Source organism: Copadichromis virginalis, linkage group LG7, assembly GCF_057382275.1.
Source record: "Copadichromis virginalis isolate Kocher_CV1m ecotype Utaka linkage group LG7, C_Virginalis_male_GT1.1, whole genome shotgun sequence".
NCBI classification, from domain to species: Eukaryota; Metazoa; Chordata; class Actinopteri; order Cichliformes; family Cichlidae; genus Copadichromis; species Copadichromis virginalis.
The window spans coordinates 51102699-51118883 of record NC_140624.1 but is presented as its reverse complement, the minus strand read 5'-3'; the positions used below and the strand labels follow the sequence as shown (position 1 = coordinate 51118883).

The window sequence follows — 16185 nt, the reverse complement described above, 5'->3', positions numbered from 1 at the left end:
TTAGGTTCTGTTTCCTGAGTTGCCCTGTTATGTGGTTCCCTGTGTGCTTTCCCTTTGTGACTCTCACCCCCTGTGTGCCCCTCTATGTATTCATGAGCCCTTGTCCCCTTTCGTGTTTTATTCCATGTTTTCCCCAGCCTGTTATGTCTGTGTTCTCCCAGTGCTCTCTCCTCCTGTCTGAACCTCTGTACTTCCTGTTTTACTTTGACAGTCTCTCGTCAGTATGCGTCATGTTGTGTTCACTCCTGCCCTGTCTCGTTATGATTATCTGTGTCAGCTGTGTTCCCCGTGTGCTCCCACTTCCCTCGTTAACCCTCTGTGTATTTATGTCTGCGTCTCCCTCAGTTCTGTGTCGTAGTCTCCCTCATGCTGCGTGGATTTCCCTGTGTCTCTCTCCAAGTATTAGTTTATTGTGCCCAGTTTAAGTTTTGTATTTTCCTGTCATCTTGTCAGCAATAAAGCTGCCTTTTGAGTTCATCCCTTGAGTCCGTGAGTTTTGCGATTGGGTCCTCATCCTGCCTGCCACACAGCCGACCATGACAGAAGACTACGACACAGAACTGAGGGAGACGCAGACATAAATACACAGAGGGTTAACGAGGGAAGTGGGAGCACACGGGGAACACAGCTGACACAGATAATCATAACGAGACAGGGCAGGAGTGAACACAACATGACGCATACTGACGAGAGACTGTCAAAGTAAAACAGGAAGTACAGAGGTTCAGACAGGAGGAGAGAGCACGGGGAGAACACAGACATAACAGGCTGGGGAAAACATGGAATAAAACACGAAAGGGGACAAGGGCTCATGAATACATAGAGGGGCACACAGGGGGTGAGAGTCACAAAGGGAAAGCACACAGGGAACCACATAACAGGGCAACTCAGGAAACAGAACCTAAACAGGGAACTGAATACAAAAATACAAGACAACTAAGAATACTGGGCCAACACGGCCCAGGACCATGACATCATGTGACATTTTCTGGCATAACTGAAATGATTTACAGGTACAGACTTTGGGGAAAGTGTTTTTTTTTATGTCAGGGAAACTACACTATTAAAGAAAATAATAATTACATTCCTCATAAGAAGCTCTTTCATAAAACGACTTACATTAGGAGGTCTGAAGAACGGACAGACTTTTACAGACACAGCTGGAGGTGACCATAAGTCTCCTTGCTACTGCGCTGAGTGGTTAAGGGCTCATTACGCTGTAGGATGTAGAGCCTTAACAGGCACTGCACTGTCTTACCTGATGAAGTTATGTAACAGCAGCCAGTCGGCAAGTCACAGCGGTCTGAGCCAACACCTCATTAAATCTGTCGCTTCTATCGAAACCTCACCCCAGTCTGGTGGAGAGGACTCACTCCAAACCTGAAATTACAGCATTAAATTGCCTGAATTTTTGGTGTTAGGCAGACTGTAGCTCTGAACTCAAGGCAGAGGCCTAATAAATGGACCCACATCCTGCAGCATATTTAGTCTGCAAATTCTTGAGCCAAATTGGTATGTCATGGTGGATAACGCCGCCGAGTTTCCTGGAATCGTCGAACTCGGCGCAGAGGACATGAATACAAATTATACATCAAATGTTGTAGAAGTAATATGGTACAAAAAAATGTGTAGAAATGAGGCAAAACTTATTACTGTTGTAGATTCAATTAGTACCAGGCCTTGAGGTATTCGAGCTGAAGTTGGACTTGTCTAAAACTTAGAAATAACAGAATACCGATTAAACTGTTGCTGCTTTTTTCCTCTTTACTTTTATTTACCTGACCAAATTGCCCAACTTCATATCCCTGTAAAATCGCTCAAGGCGGCGTCAGTTATGGACACTGTAACGTGAACCTGCTCTTGTTGGAAAAACATAGCTATTATGTTAGAAGATTGATGAAAGGTGCACAAAGATATTCTCCGTGCAATAAGGGAAAATACCGTTTTTAAAACAACAATGCGGCCTTAGTGTCTCGCTAGATTACTCAGTATTATGCAAGGGTATTAATGAAAGCCCCCGCAAAGTCAGCGTTAGAAGTTATGGTTGATGGTTTTGCCATGTGTAAACTGTGAGTTCATTCTCGGATCATTTCAGACTATACAGCTGCTCTTTCAGTCACTCGCACCAGCTGGATGCGTTCAGACTCATTCACTCCAACTGAGTGGATGTTTCGCCTACACCTACACACCTCACTCTGTAGATGGAGACTGCTGTAAATCACTGCTTTAGTTTCTCGACACCCAGTCAGCTAGGCTGTGCATTTCCTTTCTTTCTGTTTTTCATACAAACCACCCCGATGCAACCTTTTCCTGTTTTTCTGACAGTTTTTGACTGTTTTTATTTTTAGCCATGCTAGCAGCACAACTTTAAAAGACATTACCTTTGCCTTGGTTCAGACATCTCACTGAGTACCGGATGGACTGCCATGAAAACTGATACAGACATTTATGTTCGCCAGAGAAGGAATTTTACAGACTTTGATAAGTCTCTAACTTTTTCTCCAGTGCTACCAATCTTTACATCGATTGGACGAAGGCACACTTTGACAGGTCAGAGGACGAGATGATAGGAAGGCAACTCAAATTTATACTTCTTACTGTTAAGGTATACAGAAAAGCATCTTTGAAGGCAGAACACAATAAACCTTGAAGCAGATGGGCTACAGAGGCAGAAAATTACACCAGGTGCCATTCCTGTCAGCTAAATCAGGAAACCAAGGCTGAAAATTGCACAGGCTCATCAAAATTGAATGAGAAGAATGTTGGCCAATAACTTCAGATTGCTGTTGGTGGTGTAATGATGTGGGGGCCTGTTAGTACCACCTATTATTTAAACACCACAGCCTACCTGAATATTGTTGTTAACTGTGTCCTCAGTGCATCCGTCTTCTGATGGCTCCTTCCAGAAGGACAACCAGCCATGTAAAGTAGAAATTATTTCTTTGGGATGTGGTGGAACGGGTGAATCGCATAATAGGTGCGCAACTGTTTCCAGCACCTTCTCTGTGCCAGGAAGATTTAAGGCAGTTCTGAAGGCAAACGGGGTCGGACCCAATATTAGTAAGGTGTAACTAGTGTCCTATGAGTGCACTTTACATCAGTGGATGTCAACGATTAAATTATGTATAAATTGTGTATTTGTTCCACTACATGGGATATAAAGCTACCCTCTTCTTACTGGTGCATCCAGTCATTTTAGCATCACTGCCATTACACACAGTACCCCCTCACTTTCATGTGTCCATATTCAAAAGGAATGTTCTGCTAAGAGTTTTGTGCCTAATTTACTCCCTTAAAAAATTACAAATAATACTCAAGCTTGTAATGGAAACAGTATTTTAGCCCACTCTGCATCTACCCTTAGCTAGCTAGCTACAGAGAAACTTTTAAAACATGTAGCTTGCTGCTAGAATGAATAGTTTTGCAATTGTAACACAAAGCGACATGGCAATGAACTTGTGCTTACTTACCAAATTCAGAAACATTTGAAAAGCTTTCAGTAAAGAACACTTCGCAGATCCTCCAGAGTGAAAAAATGCTGCATTTGCGTAAATGAAACCAACAGAGCCCTATTTGGTTTTACAAATCTTTATCTTACTGCATTTGACTGAGTAAAGTGAACTTGTTATAGACTGAAGCAGTACACTGATTTATACGTGTAGACTTAACACAAGAAATAAGCAGGATTAAATATTTACCATCTAAAAGGAGCCAGAATTTTTTTTCTTTTTCTTTTTTTTGGAGTGTGTGATCTCAGACAGGGGCACTCTGTGTGAAGTAAAGCCTTATTTGTTTTGCATTCAGTATTATTTTCCAAAGCTTAAGTTGTCATTAATGTTCCTCAGCTTTGTGTGTAAGGATGCACTCAATGAACCGAGTATGTGTGTGTGTGTCTTGTCTGCTATTATACAAAGTCAGAGCAAAGCCAACCATTGCCAAATACATGAAAAAAGACACTCTGCCTTTAACAATATTTTCTTTGTTCACAATATAGACAACAGGACAACAGACACCAGTCACTAGTGTCCAACGTAACTTCACATACTTAGCTTAAAATCTGAGATAGCAGTAAATGAGTTGTTTTAGCTGAAATATGAGAACTGCATGTCCAGACAAACCGAGTTCTGCAATAGAGTAATAGAGCAGCAACACATCGGCCGAGGGTGAGGTAGAAACAACACTAGCAGGACAGACAACCACAGAATTCTTCTTCTTTAAATCCAAAATCTGAATCAAGCTTATAGCTCTCATGCAGAGGATTATGCTTTAAATATAAAGATAAGAACATGTTTTTAGACAGTTTGGCCTACAAGGCAATCACTGGTGGAGGATTGCTGTCAGGAGAAGCTTCCTTTTTCACCTCCGAACAGCTGGTGAATCTCAGCAAATTAAAGGCTAACGGTCAACACAGACCCATTTGATGTCAGCAAGACTTATGGGAAAGGGAATTTTTTAAAGATATTTGATCATCCAGCAAGCTGTTCTGAGGAAGCATATGCTGGAGGCACACATCTTAATCCACCTATCCTAATCTTCTACTCAACTCAGCAAAACGTGAACGGGACGGTTCTCTTGGCATGTCAGGACAGCGCACGTGTACACTTAAAAATTGAGTTGGTTTGTTTACACAGCATGAGCAGTGACACATTGTGCTTCACTGAGTCTTATTCCGGGTGCTCTCATCTAATCCTTCACACATCTGGTGCACGGAGACCAAGCATGTCTGGGCTAGAAAGGTCCACCTTGCTGTGGGAAAGAAAAAAAGCACTCGAGTGGAGAGCACACTGGGTTCAGTTCACGTCCACACCCGGGCCGCGCTCACCTGGTTTGATTGAGCGCTGCACGGAGGAAAGAAGGACGCACACATGAGGTGGAGAGGGAAGCCAGCACATGGAAGCAATTATTGCCTCTTCCTGGTGTGCAGTCTGGCCCAGCAGATACGAGCACAAGGCGAACACGTGTGTTTGGGTACATGACAGGTAGAAAGAAAACAAATTCTGCTCGCACACAAAAGAGCTTCTTTCACTCACTCTGTTCCACATCGAACGCTTGTCACATTTCAGGCTTATTAGACAAATTGCTTCTATTTGCTCAAGAGTGACAGGAAGAATGGAAAAATGCATAAAACTCAAAACAAAAACGTTGCCATCAATGCATTCATCGTGCCTACTGAATGCCAAATTACATCTGAAGAGAGACGCAGCGACTCCCTTCTACAAACACTCAGTGTAGCAAATATCAAATATTGGAGATGAATGTGTTTATTCCACATGAGTGTAACTATTTAAGCCCACACAATGCAAACAGAAAAAAGGGTTTTTCATTTTTTCATTCCTGTGTGGGAGTGTTCACGGTCCGGTAAGCTGTGTGTGGTTATGTGTCTGCTATTTGACTACGTCATTGTGTTCTGTGGAATTATAACCTACTGTCCCTCATTATGAGTGGCGCACGAGGGGGAAGTGGGCCACATGTGGTAAAGCGATGTTACTTGAGATGGAGGCTCAAATTAGTGACCTTGTTTTAAAGTTAAGGCGCAAACGCCGTGCCAGTTCAACTGGATTCTTTTGTTGTGTCCAAACTCTTCGAAACTGGACTCTCTATTTCCTGTCTAGCTGTATAGGAGGAGGATATAATGGATTTCCCAGAAAGACAGATGTCTGATCTCTGAAGTGTGGTCCAGGAAATGAACAGATTTCTCCCATATTCTGTCTGGGCCTCAGTCTCCTCTCACTTCAAGAACAGGATTTGGATTTTCTTTCGTAACACCAAAAGCTCAAAGTCATATCTATAACCCTATTCAGCATAAATCTCATTGTCTAGTAATATCTTTAAAGAAACGATGTGGGGAAAATGGTGATTTTTATTTTACTTCTTTGAAAGTAGTTGTAATTGTTACCATCTTGAGGGAGGATATTACAGGGCTGGCAGATCTTAACGCAGTCCTGTCCTATAAAGAAGCCATGGAGGATCACACCAAAATAGGATGAAGCTGTGTGGGAACACGGTGATTTACAACAGCCAGTGCCACCTGTGGCTGCTTGTTTGTCCAAATAACAAGATAAACGGCTTAGGGGGTTGAACCAGGGACAATCCACAGGACTAAATTAACAGTCTAAAGAACAGTTCAGGTGTGCCACTCCTCTGATTTTCTTCTTTTCACAGAGTTTTGTATCGTTTGATGTCATCTGACAAGGCAAGAAACAATTATGTGGGTTGCAAAGGAGCCAATAGTTTAGAAGCCTTATCTAAATCTCTCCCACCCTGAGGGACATGCTCTTGGTCAGTCACCCACATAGGTTCATACAGACATTATCCACATAATAAGATTTTGTGCAGACATGGATGTATTTTGTGTTACTTTGTGTTAAAGTATTTCACCTTTTTACTCTACTGCATTTTGTTTACTTTAATTTCAGATTAAAATATAGACCTCCTGGTTGCTGAGCTAAAGCCAGGAGGTTATTGGAGAGAATCTGCCATGTGTTTTCTCCATCTTCTCTCCAGTGTCCTGACTCAAAAAAGAACCCCCCCAAAACAGAAACCTACCAATAAAATACATCAAACTGTGTAATCTGTTTAAGATTTTACTGATCTTATGCGTAGAAGAGATAAAGAAGGCACCGTGATGGAAGAACAGGAAGAAACAGATTCTGGATGCATCCAATCTTCAGAAGAAGACCTCAGCAGGGAGAATCTGATTGTGTGATCCAGCAGTCGGAGCTGTATCACAGCAGCTTTATATATATTTCAGGATGTCAGTGGGGGCAGTTTGAGCTCTTGTTCGGAGAGTTGGGACCAAATCTGAGGAGGCAGTTTGTCTGAGGTATTGCACCAGTTCCACTAGTATTTCACGTGTTGCCAAATCCAGCGATTGGACTCTTAGATCTGGTTATTTTGATTCAAAATATAGGAAAACTTGGGCTTGGTTAAAAAAAAATGTCACAAATTCGTCAGATGAAATTACATGGTCACTGTTAAAAGCTGCAATTAGAATAGGTGAAAAATATTTTTGACCCAAGTAATATTAGCTGATTTTACGTGTCTGGTGTGTAAAGGCTTTTAGGGTTTGTGTGACCACTTAGACCTCAGAGAGTGACACAGCTATGGCAGCATAGTGACCACGCCCCTAATAATGCTAAATTTAGACCTTAATACAATTTAGAGAACTGTAATAGGAACAATTCGATCCTTCTACAGTTGTCATGAAGGAAAGTATCAGCTCTACAGACTGAACAGTTTTGGTGCACATTTGACTTACCTTTTGCTGCTGTTGTTTTGTTGTTGCTTGAGCGGTGATTTGGTTACATTCACGATGCACGTGGCACTAAGAAATAGCCTTCAACCACTGGGAGCCTTTGCAAGCTCTATTATAATGGTTTTTTGCATGAATAATTTCAGCCCAGAATTATAATTTGCTGTTGTGAAATGAGCTCTTTTCATAGTTATATTATTACTTGCTGCTAATGTATTAAGTACAGCTCATTTCATTTACCACGACGGATAGAACAAAAATTTCAACTTGCTTTTCTATTTATACAAGCTCCAACACACTTGAATTACTATGCTGTGTGACAAATTCATTTATGTCAAAGATGATGAATGGGCATTTCTGGAGCACGTGCATTCACCTCGTTCATGAACTAAGCGTTTCCTTTTGCGCTGTTGAGTAAAACTGGTGCCAAAACATGCACCAGTAACTACCCATAGATTGCTTGGGCGTGTTATGTGTTGGGGTCTGTGAATGGAAACCAGGTGCTCTTGTGCTCTGCCAAAGCAGGCCTGTTGATGCATCGTCAGCTTGGTGTGTCTAGAAGTTGCTTGCTGTGCTCATTAGCGCAGCAGGACCCCTCACATCAAACGCTCTGCTAATGGCTGATAAAGTAATTGTGCTTGGTCAGGCTGGACAGAAAACAAATGGGGCACGTTTATGTCCAAGGCAACCGTGCAAAACCCTGGTGGCTTCTCAGTCCCAGCCCCACCCCACCATTCAAAATCCAAGCCAGCTATTTTTACAACATGTTAAGAGGAAACAGCTTTTTAGTATATGGGAAGGCAATAAAATGTCAAATCCTAGATTCAAGTCAAAGCAGCAACTTGTTAAAAAATATAGGGAAGAGGGTGACTTATGTGAGGTAAGAATGACAAAGGCAGATGTCATAAGGCTCCTGGAAGGTTTCGGTTAGACAAGAGAAAGAGTGCTCACAGGGGAACAATGTGCTTAAGGAGCACTGGTGGCATACACACCAAAGAGCTCATCAGGACAAACAAACAAAGTCATTAGCAGTGATTTACCTCATATGAAAACAGGAATCAATTTTAAACAGATGCTGCGGTTCATTTGCAGGTTGTTAACATCACAGTATGTTTTAAAAGTCTTTTTGTTGTTGTTGCTGCTGCTGTTGTCTCTGCATGCCTGCAAGTAATCTCCAGACTAGCAAAGCATAGAAATGTACACATACAGTGGCCAACGCTTACTTCAGCACATCTCTGTGCTTTGCTGGCTAAAAATTCTTCACTTTCCCCACATGTATTAGAAAAGACGAGCATGTGTACAATACATGCTGTCAGGGTGAGAGCAGAGGAGAGGAATAAAAGACCCGAGAGACACATTAAGGTTTGGAGGAGTGAAGTTTAATGGGATCGTGATTGCCTTTGTCGGAGGTCAAATATTTAATGGGTTTACGGGACAAAAAGCACAACCAGAGCCTCTCCTATTCACTCAGCCAACTAGAAGTCCCTACATTAGATTCACCATCAGGCCGACCAAAAAAAGAAAAAAGGAAAGAGCTAAGAACCGCTTTAAGCAGCTCAGTCTTACAGAGGATCATTGCTTCTGACAAATGACACACATTTTGCTTTTTCAGAGGTTGGGTGAATGGGTATCGCACATTATCCTTTTCATTTTGTTGGAACACACCGTTCCCAACAAACAGTTTTCATCTCCTCCCATCAAAGGGATTTATTATTCTAGCTGAGTAGAATTCTCTTTCCCTCTCTTCTTTTGTGTCAGGAAAACTACCCCCCCTCGGATTACACTCCTGATTAGCTGGTTGAGATCAGTGTTACTTTGCGGGAGAGTAAAAGTGACCTCAGTCTGACTCACTGGTCAGCAGCCATCTGCTCCCAGGGCCCTATGAAATGCACAGACAACAAAGAGGCTGACAGAAAAGACAGAGTACTGCTGGATAGATAGAGAGACAGGTACAGACAGGCAAGGTCCTATTTTAGCCCCATGACAAAGAAAGGAGGCAAATGAGTGCATTACAGAGGGTGGACTTTGATCTTATTGGCCACACTGTTAGCAAATAGGGGCACTGGCGTATAGTTGCTGTCACAGCGTACTGGTGGTGGATGCAGCCAATCGCTTTCCTATGTAGATCCTAAAAAGGAAAAAAAACAAAAAAAAAAACGGGAATCAATGATTGATCCTTTGCTATAGCCCTTGGACCCCAGTCACACAGGCGGGGAGACTGTTAATCAAGCACTTTGCAACTGCTGATCATGAGGATAAAATATGTATTCCCCAACATGTTGGAAAGTGATTGGGGGAAGTTGCAGAATACTGCTAGGTAAATTTGGTTGCAAAGAGAAAACCTCCCTGTGATTGCTTTGGTTGCTAACATATTTTATTTTGCATGTATGATGCCGACTTATCTGAAAACATTTGCTAACTAACCAATCAGTAACAGTGGAACTGCAAAAACTGTGACAGAAAGGGACAGAAACCCTTTAAAATACAAAAAAAATGTGCCTTTTGAAACATTTTGGTTTCAGCAAAAGGGAAAAATGGTTCTTTGAAAGTTATTTGTTTCCAGTTTGCATCACATTGTTTCAGTGTGTGCAGACAAATCAGCATCTTCCATGCAAACTACAGGAGACCATGGTAATCTGCTAGCAACCAAAGCAATCACAGAAAGGTTTTGGTGCAGCATCTTCTTTGTGACTAAATTTTCCTAGTAACTCACAAACCAACCGGCTGTAGTATATGGATTTTTTGACACCCGATGTATCAAATAAGTGAAGGCTATAACTCAGAAACTAAGGGCACAGCATTATCATAAGGTAGCAACTTGTCAGTGAAAAGGTAGACCCTCCCTACCGTTAACTTGTCTCAAGCTTGTTTTTCTTACATCTATAGCTTCAGCTGCACATCAGCAACATCATTTTAAAACCACTTAGAAGGGCACACAGGGGTCAACTCTTTGATCGCTTTCTTAATTTGCACACTTTCCAAATTCTACCAGGATGAAAAGCATCCAGTTATTTTTTCCCCAAGTATTACCAAGAATGTCAAGTTTATGTGAATGAATCTCACCCGACTCCAAGCGTGAGAAGGTGTGAAGCCAGCAGCGAGGGAACAAGAATGAGGAGAACATCGGAGGAGAAGATGCCTCTCTTCATCACCTCTGTCTTTCTGACACTGAGGGAGCTCTGCTGCTTTGGGTGCTGAAACACAAACTCTCTGCAGAGAAGGAAGAGAGAGGCGTCGGAGATAAGAGATGCGGAAGCACGGAGATTGAAAGGCGGGGGGGAAAAAAATAAAAATAAACAGAGATAATGAGAGCACAAGAGAGAAGCCTGAGAATACAAGAAAGAAACCGAGAGCCTGAGAACTGCTACCTGTCAAACAGGCTTATTTTATTGCAGGAGATTAAATGTCAAGTGCGGCAGCATAAATAAAAATGAAAGCGATTCATGGGCTTCAAAGGTATAATCCAACTAAATTAAAAAAAACAAAAAAAGACAAAAACAATGTGCTATTGAATGTTTTGTGAGTAAAACAGGCTTTTTATAAACACACAAACAAACCAAAACAAACAAACAAAAAGCTTATTTTTGTTTACTTATACTTGTATGCATATTTAGAGGGCATACTGCCAGGGTGACGTCATGAATCTTGGCTGGTTCGTGTTACAATTCATTTTTTCTAAAATGTATTATTTTTTTAAACTAGAAAGAATCTTTTAATTATGTACCTCTGGAGGCGCGGGCCTCGAGTCACCTGCTGTCAGTCTTTAAGCCAAACTAAGCTACTTGCCTGAAGGAGTAAATCATCACAGCAGGAATAAATAACAGTAACATTCAAAGGAGCTAGGCTTACTTCGGTGGCATGTTTTCAGGTCTACTGGACCAATCCCACACCCAGTCAGTGTCCACCCGTCGCTCACCATCCTCCTGAACGCAACAAGAATCAGATGATGTTGAATAATTTGAAAAAATTATATATTTTTTTGATGTCTTTATCTGATAAATATTAACCATGTCTCTGTGTTCAAATGAAAACCAGCACCTGTATAGTGACACAGTCACTGTCGTGCTCACTGGTGGGTCTTGGTGAGCCGGTGGACTGTGGAGTCGTGGCCTGTGGAGGACTGTGGATTAAAAACAAACAAACAAGTGAACTTGTACGAGGTGGGTGCGGTCTGGAGAAACAATCAAGCTGCAGCGTGATAATTTTACAGCCCAACAAACAAGAACAGAAAAAGTAAACACGCCGTGGAAAACAAGCAAAGTTCCTCTGAGCACAAAACAAACCTCATTACTGTGCAAATCACTTCTACACCTCACTGTGCAGCTCGCCCGCCCCAAACTCCCCAAACAAAACAAGTTCGTGCCAACAAACTGCATCATTACCTGTCTCTACTCCGCTCGCACTCCAGCTGTGCCTCCAGGAGGATCCTCTCCAGCTCCCCCTGCAGGGCGGTGGAAACGCTGTCCTGCGGCCCTGTCAGGCTCTCTCTGCGGCTCACGGCTGCAATCAGCTCCTCCAGCTCGACCCAGGAGCCTGACAAGAAAAAAGGAGGGCAAGCTGAGTTTGTGCTGACGCTTAGGTGTCGGTAAGAAGGGGAAAAAAAAACAATGCTTCTCAGTACACCTATATTAGATTTCTAATAAGCCAAGAAGGAGTCATGATGTGGAAAGTAAACAAACAGAAGCCATTTTATGGAGCTTTTAACATTTATGGGCATTTTGTTGTCTTGTTTATAATCTTACTATAATTACAACTGTACATATTTCATTTTGAAGTCTGTGTGATCCCAGAAAGGTCCAAAGTAACCGTGTTGTGCATAGTTTTACATGTGGAAAACTCATTTTTAATGTTCTATGCAATGATGCAGTTAGCCCACACTTTCTCCTGATTCTTTTATTTATACTTGCCATTAACGTGACTTAAGTCATTTGATTACCCAACTATGTTATGCAGATTACTTCAGCTTTATTGTCATAATGACATATTCAGATTATTTTTACTGCCAAGTAACTGATCCTAACCCGGTTCCGAAACATTGTCAGAGCAAATTTCACACTGCATTACTGATGCACGTTTTTAGGTCCTTCCTAGAACTCTAATCTCTTTAGCGCCGAGTGGGCAGTGAATGGACAGGTGTGTGTTGTTGTCCACTGGCATGTGGAGATTTAGAAGCTGCCCTGCGGCTGTCCTGACATGCCACGCAATGACCTCAGAATCACAGAGCTCGTGGCTGGATGGAGACACGCTGAGCCGCGTCCAAAAAACACACATATTATCATATATAAACAGTGAGAGCAAGGCAGAGTGTGCCTGCTTCTTCCCATCAATGAGTGCTGAAAAGATAAACTGCATATGAATGAATGGACACGGGGGCGGGGTTTGGTGATCGGGCACAGGAGCAGAAAGGGATTTACACATGCACGCATATACACATATGCATGCTCGCATGTTGTATGGTGTGTGCGCTCCCACAGCTAAACAGTGGGGCAGGGCTAACTCAGCCTGACAGCATGCTTGCTTACGCAAGAACTTATTTCTGTGAGAGATTAGCCATTCACCCTCTCCCTTCCTCTAGCTGTTTCTCCCTTGTCATGCTGCCCCACATCTCTCGGACAGAGGCAGCACTTACGAAACAGCTCCCCTCATTTACCTACCAAAGTATCCTTCCTCATCTGACCTCTCTGACTGTCACTTTACCTGGTTTATGACGCTTTATAACAAGAGGCGGTGGATGCATGAGCGGGCACAGTGCTGAAGGGGGTGGAAGCAAGTAATGGGGGGAAGGGAGGGCAGAGGAAACTGTGCCATTGCCCTAGTTATTTTCCTACAGAGGGGAGTTGTGACGTAACAGCTGCCTTGTTGGCTGCCTTATCTATGTGATGCCACTCTGCAGCACTAAATCAGTTTCTATGGCGCAGTCCTGTACACATTCATCTGTGCCGCTGCCAAATCAGCTTTATGTAATGTGGAGCCAGGATGTGAAAAGACTCAATGAACTGCAGCACAACAGATTAATTTGTGCTCTGCTAGGATGAGAATGACTGTTTCCATTTTAGGGCCAAGAAAAAGAAACAAAAATTAGGGTGTGAGGTGCAGTTTGAAAGAATGGCTGCAGGGCAATCAGATTATTTTTGGACAGCACGGGAGATTCAGATTTTGTTTGTCTTTCTAGAATTGAATATAAAGTTACCTTTAAAGCAGCTGTGTCCTATTCATGTGGATGTAAAAATAAAAAAAAGATAAATAAAATATGAAAATATGGTTGCATTTATATTTTTAATGTATTGATACAGACAATAATTGTGATTCTTTTTACATTTAAAAAGGCTGTGATAGGAACGGGCATGGAGACCCTGAAATAAAGTGGGAAAAAGAAGATCAATACCTAGCTAGCTAACTATTAACGAAATGTGAAGACACGGACTGGTACTTATATAACACTTTTCTACCCTAATCGAGTACTCAAAATGCTTTTTTACTACAACCAATCACACACACATTCATACAAGCACTTTTACATATCTATGCACCTTGTTTAAAATTGACACACACTCACAGTCCAATGGATTCATTGTGGACAACTCATCAGCATGCGGACTCAAGTAGTCAGGGATCGAACCACCAAGCTTCCAATTGGTAGACAACCCACTCTACCTTCCCTGTTAGCAACAAATGTGAGGGAAATCTGTTTATGTTTTGTGTGTGTGAAAGTAAAAAAATGCTGGTGGATATATTGGATTATTGGATTTTGAAATTACCATCTGATAGTTTCTTGTTTAGCAAGAAACTATCAGATGACATATCAGCGATGTGTTTTCAGTTTTGGGCTGAAATCAAATATTTGTCAAACTGATCTTTTATTATTTATTTATTTATTTAGTAAACAACCTGCACATCAGTGATTTCCACTGTACAGCTCCCAATGATACAGCTCACAGTGATCCACATGTTTTACCCAGCATCCTCTGTTCCAAGCAATGTGCAGCCAGCTAAGTGGAGCTATAAGTATCAGAAAATCTCCGCAGCTTAATTGGCTTACAGAGATACAAACAGGTGAGTCAGGGAATCCATTTACACAATGACAGTAGCAACGACAATGACAACTATAAAACTGCCTGTGCCTTGTTTCCGTCTGTGGCCTCTTCTCACACCTGCTCTCAGAGTCTGACAGGCTGTTAGTATCTTGTCTCCATTGATAAGCAGCCACGGCTGGCTTGCTCTTCATTCAAACACACTGAGGGAATGAATGTTCTCATTGCCTGAAATGTTTTGCCCACACACTGTTGACATTTGCATCGTGAAATTGGAGTATAAATCGACCCGTGCGCACGCAAAATTAATTTACAGCCTGTTTAAGGTATGCAACAATCGGCTACAGACACGCTATTAAAAGGCAAATAGTTAACAGTGATGACGTAACAAAGAAACAACGGCCTGGTCCATGTGCCACCATCACTCACCGTAGAGTCCGTCCTCTGGCGTCTGCGAGCCGGACAGAGACATGTTTGAACGCTGGGGAGAGGCTGGAGAAAGAGCTCGGAGAGATGCTGACACTGACCCAGGAGGACAAGCAGGTGCAAAACCGGTCTCTACCCTGTACACGTTACCCTCAGTCACTCTGCGTTGTTGTGTAGTCTAAAAATGACACCGACGCAGCGCTAATCCGCTCCCCGTGCCCTCCCTTCCCCGCGCGCACCCCCTCCCTCTCCGCTTTCCCACGTGTCAAGAAGGAAGAGGTAAACAAACAGACTGTGCAGCTTAACATCACACATAGATGGATAGATAGTCCTGAGCACCTATTCAAATTGCACCCACCATTCACACCATTAATGATCTGTTAAGAGCAGTTACTAGGTAATTAGTATCTATACCGACGCTGGTGTGGGTACTGGATCGATACTACAAGATAAGATTGATACTTTGTTTCTATCCTCTAGGTTCAGTATGTAACCCACTGAATTGGATTAAATTAATTCTTTTTTTTTTGGAAATGAAAAAATATATCTCAAACATGCGCTGTAAAGAAAATGTCTGAAACTTTTGTGTACATCTATTTTATGTATTGCCAACACAAGTATTTAAACAACAGAAGTTGACCCACAATCCTAATATATAAAATAATAATAATCTTCTCATAAGTTGTGCCCCATTACTCTGCTCTGCATATGTTGAACTATTGTTAGCATTGGCATGGCTATTGTTGTGTATTTATTGGTATCTGATCAATACCAACATTTGCAATATCGTACAGCACTAGCAATTATTTACAGGGAGAATGAACAAAAGTAAAACATTTTATGTGTTAATGACTGTAAAACAACAAATATGATATTGGCCTTGAGCACAGTGTGGGTAATAGTAAAGAGCCACTGGGTGATCACTGTGTGCAAGAGTCACTAAACTCTGATCGATACTGTAGGAGTAGCAGGTCTTGTAAACTGTGGACAGATGGACGTGGATGCAACATTGTATCAACTCAATGGGCCACAATGAGCTGAAAGCCCAAGACCGCAGTCTGTTATGTTAACACAAAGCAAGTAGTGATTGACCTCTGGAATCAAAGTGCTTGAATAAATACTTAAACTGATGGTGATGCCAATCAACCAGCCAACACTTGATTGTAAATGGGCAGAGGTCAACAGTCTAGTATCGTTACAGGTGGAAATTCTACCCATGTTGGCTTTGTTGTAAATTTTAAAGATTAATGGAGCAAATGACTTTCTAGAGGGACTAAATACTGAAAGTAATGCATTACATTTTCTAAAAGTACTTTGTAGTAGATTTTTATCAACACTTAGATACAGAAATACAGTGAAAAAGTGTTAGCCCCCTTCATGTTTTCTTTATGTATATTTGTTCCAATTACATTTTTCATTTTTTTATTATTAGACAAAGTTAACTAGTAGTGTCTCCATTAGCAGTGTATTTAGAGT

The 16185-nt window shown here is 41.8% G+C and overlaps 1 protein-coding gene across 1 annotated transcript; it reads right to left on the bottom strand.

Annotated features, from left to right (window-relative positions):
- Nucleotides 1-8609: 8609 nt before the first annotated feature.
- Nucleotides 8610-14930, bottom strand: LOC146706042 (BCL2/adenovirus E1B 19 kDa protein-interacting protein 3). Its single transcript, XM_085464033.1, has 6 exons — nt 14713-14930; nt 11635-11785; nt 11291-11372; nt 11102-11175; nt 10316-10462; nt 8610-9380 (listed from the first exon to the last, which is right to left on the bottom strand). Exons 1-6 carry the CDS (start codon nt 14753-14755, stop codon nt 9332-9334), a joined length of 546 nt encoding a protein of 181 aa, XP_085320159.1. The 5' UTR covers nt 14756-14930; the 3' UTR covers nt 8610-9331.
- Nucleotides 14931-16185: the final 1255 nt, after the last annotated feature.